Source organism: Phaseolus vulgaris, chromosome 8 (assembly GCF_051622355.1).
Source record: "Phaseolus vulgaris cultivar YP4 chromosome 8, ASM5162235v1, whole genome shotgun sequence".
Classification (NCBI taxonomy): Eukaryota; Viridiplantae; Streptophyta; class Magnoliopsida; order Fabales; family Fabaceae; genus Phaseolus; species Phaseolus vulgaris.
Genome location: NC_143505.1, coordinates 18,970,004 through 18,975,645, shown reverse-complemented (window position 1 = coordinate 18,975,645; position 5,642 = coordinate 18,970,004). Strand labels below are relative to the sequence as shown.

General features: G+C 35.2%; 1 protein-coding gene across 1 annotated transcript; it reads right to left on the bottom strand.

Moving 5' to 3' along the window:
- Positions 1 to 1,668: 1,668 nt before the first annotated feature.
- LOC137826443 (1-aminocyclopropane-1-carboxylate oxidase homolog 1) lies at positions 1,669 to 3,499 on the bottom strand. Its single transcript, XM_068632401.2, has 3 exons — positions 2,875 to 3,499; positions 2,349 to 2,670; positions 1,669 to 2,147 (listed from the first exon to the last, which is right to left on the bottom strand). Exons 1-3 carry the CDS (start codon positions 3,408 to 3,410, stop codon positions 1,887 to 1,889), a joined length of 1,119 nt encoding a protein of 372 aa, XP_068488502.2. The 5' UTR covers positions 3,411 to 3,499; the 3' UTR covers positions 1,669 to 1,886.
- Between the last annotated feature and the right edge of the window lie 2,143 nt (positions 3,500 to 5,642).

The following is a 5,642-nucleotide window of genomic DNA, read 5'->3' as shown; positions in this document are numbered from 1 at the left end:
CAAATAAAGCTCTTTTCATGGGCTTTAGTCCTGGAGTGAAGGGATATCGTTTGTGGTGTCTAGAGGCAAAGAAGACGATTATCAGCAGGGATGTTACCTTTGATGAATCTGCCATGTTAAAGAAGGTAAATCCAGAAGGAGCTGATAGTACTCCGCAACAGGTGGAGTATGCCCGGAAGCAGGTGGAGTTTGAGCCGACAGTGGTGATCCCAACACGAAATACCACAAGTGACTCTCCTGTGGCAGAAGAAGAGTCAGATGAGGAAGAGGTTCCTACCCAAGAATCTCAACAGGAATCAGCGCCAATTGCAGCTAGAAGACAGAGACGAGATATTCAGAAGCCTGCTCGTTTCATGGATATGGTTGCCTATGCACTTCCAGTTGTTGATGACATTCCATCCACTTACCAGAAGCCATTCTGAGTTCAGAGAGTGGTAATTGGGCAGGTGCGATGGAAGAGGAGATGCAGTCTTTGAAGAAGAACAGGACGTGGAAGTTGGCACAATTACCAAAAGGTAAGAAGGCAATTGGGTGCAAATGGGTATTTGCAAAGAAAGAAGAATTTTCTAATAAAGAAGATGTTCGCTACAAGGCAAGGTGGTTACAAGGGCCAAGTTTGAACATTGTTTAGACTTGGTTAATATTTTGCACATTTGATGTTGGCGTTCGGAGGCGCAAATTTGAAGCACTGTAAAGTTTGTTTTTTGTTATGTTTTGAGAAGATTTGTTTTAGGTGGGACTTGAAATTAAGTCAAGGTGGAGATTTGTTGATTTTGGCTTAATCCCAAGTCCCACATCGGTGGGTTCGTTGTTTGGGAAGGAGGTTTGAGAGTTATAAATTAAACTCTCCTCCTTCACTGTTATATATCCCAATTTGTAATATCTTCTCTCATAATAATAAAAGTGAGTTGTTTTTGCTGTGCTCGGAGATTAGGCTAAACAGGCCGAACTCCGTTAACAATTTTCGGGTGTGTTTTTTCCTCTTTATCTCTTTTATTATTCCGCTTTATTTATTCAATATTATTTGTCGGGTAGCTCTGTTAGGGTTTTGTTTTAGTGGGAAAATTACCCGTTTTTCCCAACAGGGTCTACATATGGACGAGAGGAAAATTATGTTGTTGCACGAGCAGTGTTGAATGAAGGGTTGGCAATGGGGAATTGGTGGCTGCTTGAGAAATCCTTTATGTTGTGTAGCTGTACAGATAAGGGCCACCAAATGGAAACTACATATGTGTTAAATCTAGAAGGAATAAGTGTCCCTTTTTTGCTTTAAGTGTTGTAGTAGTTTGGTTGCTAGATCATGTGTTATGTTAAGAAATTTTATCTACAGCAAAGCCAACTTGTGCAATATACTCTGCATATTTCTGCAGTCACAATTCTGCATTCCCTAGGTATTCTTTGTAATGATACTGCTGGGTTAGGTATTCATTAGGTATCTAATTTATTAAAAAATGATGGGATACTCTAAGATTCGATCATCTTCAAAACTTATTTAACCTGATTTTTTTATACGCGTGTATTGATTTAAATTCTTCCCCAACTTTCTTGCTTTATTAACATGTGAAAGGGAAAAGTTGGAGAGTATATTAAAAGTAAACTATGAATAAAAAAAAAACAAAATGAAGAAAAACGTATTAACTGTGACCTACTAACTTAAGAGAACCAAAATTTGTAAGAACAAATTTTTTTAATAACAACCTGAAGAATATAGGTATTATCTTATTCTATCTTCAGAATAACTTGATGCTGCTGCTTTACAAACATAACTTTAATGGAAAATTAAGACAATAAAAGGCACAACAAATAACACATTACAGCCATCTCCAAGAGATTCTGGAGTTACATCAATTTTATCAAGTTCTTTTGTCGGTAGAAATTTGTTCATTTCACAACCTGAAAGGCTTCAAAGCATGGTTCCCATCAAGCCCCTTGGCAAAATGGTGAGCCATGATCTCTCCTATGGAAGTCTTTCTATACATTGGTGGGTTATTCTCTGATAAAAACTCTTTAATTGGACCATAAACCTTTGACATGCCTTTATCTGGATCATGTGAATTTGTAAAGAAGCTAGCTACTGAAACTCTTGGCCCTCCATGGTTTGCTAAGACCCGGTGATAAACACTCACAAAGTTGTCATTTGTCATAAGCTGAAACCAAAGCTAGGAAATCAATAAACATACTCTCACAAACTGTAATTAAGAGGTTCATTGTATTCTAAATCACATCTATAAGTAGAAAATAAAACTTGATATCATCATGGTTTTACCGTGTCTGCATCAACTTGATTTTAATATTTCAACTGATACAATTATCTGGCCATATAAACTACTGAAAATGTGAATACTTACTTGTAAAACATCTCCTATGTTTACAACAAGACCTCCATGCACAGGAGGAACGTTTAACCATTGATTCTCATGAAGAATTTGAAGACCACCCAGTTGGTCTTGTAGAAGTATTGTAATGAAGGCAGTATCAGTGTGCTTGGAGGTGCCCAAAGTTAATTCAGGTTGAGGGCAAGGTGGATAGTAATGGCCCTGAATGAAAAGTCCTTCTGCACAATTCAATTCTTCGAGATAAGATGGTTTGAGACCAAAAGCCTCTGACAACAACTCAAAAATTGTACAACCCAGTGCTATTGCTTTCTTGGAATATTCAGTAATTATGTCTCTGCAGGTACATACACAATTTATCAAGAATTCCAAAAGTTCAAGAAAACAATTCTACAAACATGATATCTACAGTTACATGAAACTAAGTTCTCCTTCCAACATATGCACCAAGATACTTAATTAAGAATACAAAGAAAAAGGGCAACCATTATTACAAAATTATGAAGCACTGAAAAATCTAAAACCCGGATTAATTCATTACCCAAATACTGCAGGCAACTCCTCTGGTTTGGGTGGATTGGGAGCCATAGAACATCCAACTGTATCTCTCCAGTTAGCAAATTTGTCTTTGTACAGGTTAGTATTGGAGTAATAAAGAATTTTGCTCTTCAAATCTCGAGAGAAAAACTGTTTCCTTACATCAGCATCTTGTTCATGAAACCTTCTGATTCCATCAATCATGTCATCCATAACAGGAATTGGAATTCCATGATTGATCACTTGGAAAAATCCCCACTCCTGGCATGCACTACGAATTTTTGTGACAGCTTCTTTTCGCAGAGCAGGGTTGTTGTGTATGCTTTCAAGGTCTATGACAGGAACACTCAACTTTGTGTCACTACCTGTGTTTTCAGTTATATCAATACCAGAATGGAACATACGAGGGATCCTTTTTACCCCAGAATCTACAAGACCTTTAACACCACCTTTTGTCTCATCAAATGCTTTTATTTCAGCTTTTCTATCATAACTGGAATCCATGGCTTCTTCTATCTGGTTTGTGCTTTTCACCTCCATTCTGATAAGAAAAACAAAAGAAACACAGTATTTTAAGGTCAACCCAAATTCCAAATACCCCTTAGGGAAACAAACTAATAATATAATAAATGGCAGTTTTTCTTGTACCACACGCTATCCAATATATAAACATGTTCTATTTAATATAAACATGTTCTATGTATCAAAAAGTCTAACAAGTAAATAAAAAATATCTAGATTTGGGGCAGAATAAAACGTGATGTTTTATTGCGGCTTATAACGTCCCACGTCAAAGAACTGTCACAGTACCTTCTTTATCTTACATATAATAAGTCTTTCAAGATTACATTTATTTTTTTTTCTAGGTTACTTTTTTATAGATTTTACAATAATTTTTTATAATAAAAAAACTTAACATGTAATTTTTTGTTAAAATTTTACATTGTAAATGAAAATTAAACTTTAAATTTAGAGTTTTACTCTCTTTTTTATATCAGTTATCTTAATAAATAATGTTGCTTATATAAATGACATAAATATAGGTTACTTATTGTAGACATAATATACTTTTGTATAGTTTTACTTTTCTACATTCAGCATGATAAGATTTGACAACACATTGCCATGAGTGGAGCCCTTGTGAAGATGTCTTTTGCCGGCCACATTAAATTCCACCTTTAATTTGTCGAAGTTCCAAATTATATCTCCAAAGTCACAAGCCATTGAATCCCCAACACCATGTCTCACAACAAGCCAAAGGAATTAACATTATAGTTGCTTGAAAATTGTCGTGTTGTAGAGTCCTAATAATTTTTTTTAGAACGGCTTCAATCTTCTTCAACTTCATGCCATCTGCCATAGTACCCTGTAAAGGATTCTAAGCTTCCATTTTACAGCTTAATTTCTTAGCTACGTGAATATCTAAGACATTATGAGTATATGCAATGTTTTTCTTTTTGTAGCTACCGGTGACTCTCATGGTTTTGAAGGTTGTGATCCTAGTGAGTGCACTAACAGAAATGTGTGGTTCACCAAAGTTCCTAGTTGTTAATGTCTCTGCTTGTAATGCCTCTTCATCCTCCTCCTCATCTTTCACTTCCACCATGTGTACAACTGAGTTTTCTTATGAGTTAAGCTATGCTCACAAGTGTAAGGTTCATCACAAAAATAGCCCTTCTTTCATTCATATAAGCAGCTGTTAAAAATTTCTCCTCACCTTCCCTTTGTGAAATCCATTAGTGATTCCATAGTGGAAACAGGCTTGTTGGATAATAAAGGTAGGGCAAATTGTTCCTACACCACATGAATCCGAACCTCCACCCTATTTGTCAGTGAAATGACGAAAATGTCCTTGTAAAATGATGAAAAAATGACCTTAAATGAAAAATGAGAGTAGATTAAAAAAAATACTTCCAAAACCTTTTCCAGAATATATTTTCAAATTTATAATTTAGGAATATATTTTTTAATTTTGGAAATCCTTTTTCAGAATGACTTTCCACATTTTAAAGTCTAGATTTTCTTTTCCAAAATGGATTTTTTTACATTTTAGATTTGAATGAGATTTTAATTTTCAAAGTGTATTTTGTGAATTCTAGATTTTCAAATCCGAAATAGATAGTAATTTTAGAAAATTTGAAAGGTGATAGGGTGCATGTTCAAATTGGTATGATGGAGGAAGCCTTAAGGTATAGAATACCCTTAAAAGGATTAGGCTTAGCTGGACCACTACTTTGATTTGTTGATTCATAAATTGAAGTAAATAGGTTTTAAAACACAAACAAAATTGATTTCTCGATGTGTGAGTAATCACTGTCCGTAAGGACTTATTCGCAGTGTATTGCGCAAGTCCTCCAGGACACAACAGGATCTTATCGGTAATTTGTAAGGATCAGAACTAGCAAGTTACTCTTAAAAGAGTAATACCCAATGAAACCCAATATAAAATTAAAATAAAATAAATGAGGAGAGAGAAAGTGAAAAAATGAGAGGAGAAATAAGAAGCTTCACGGTGGTGGGTGAAGAAGATGAAGAGAGTGAATGAGAGAGATATGATCTTAAAGAAGATGGAACCCCTCTTTATATAGGGAGAGGAATCAAAGATTTTTTCCATCTCCATAACTGATTTCAATTTGTTGTTGCACCTAATTTATTTTGTTGTTGCACGTTCATAACTGCATTTGACATCTTCAATCAACTTTCTCCAAAAGCTTCCGCAAGACCAGGCACCGTGGGTTTGCAATATCTACTTTCTATTTCTTTGCAATATCT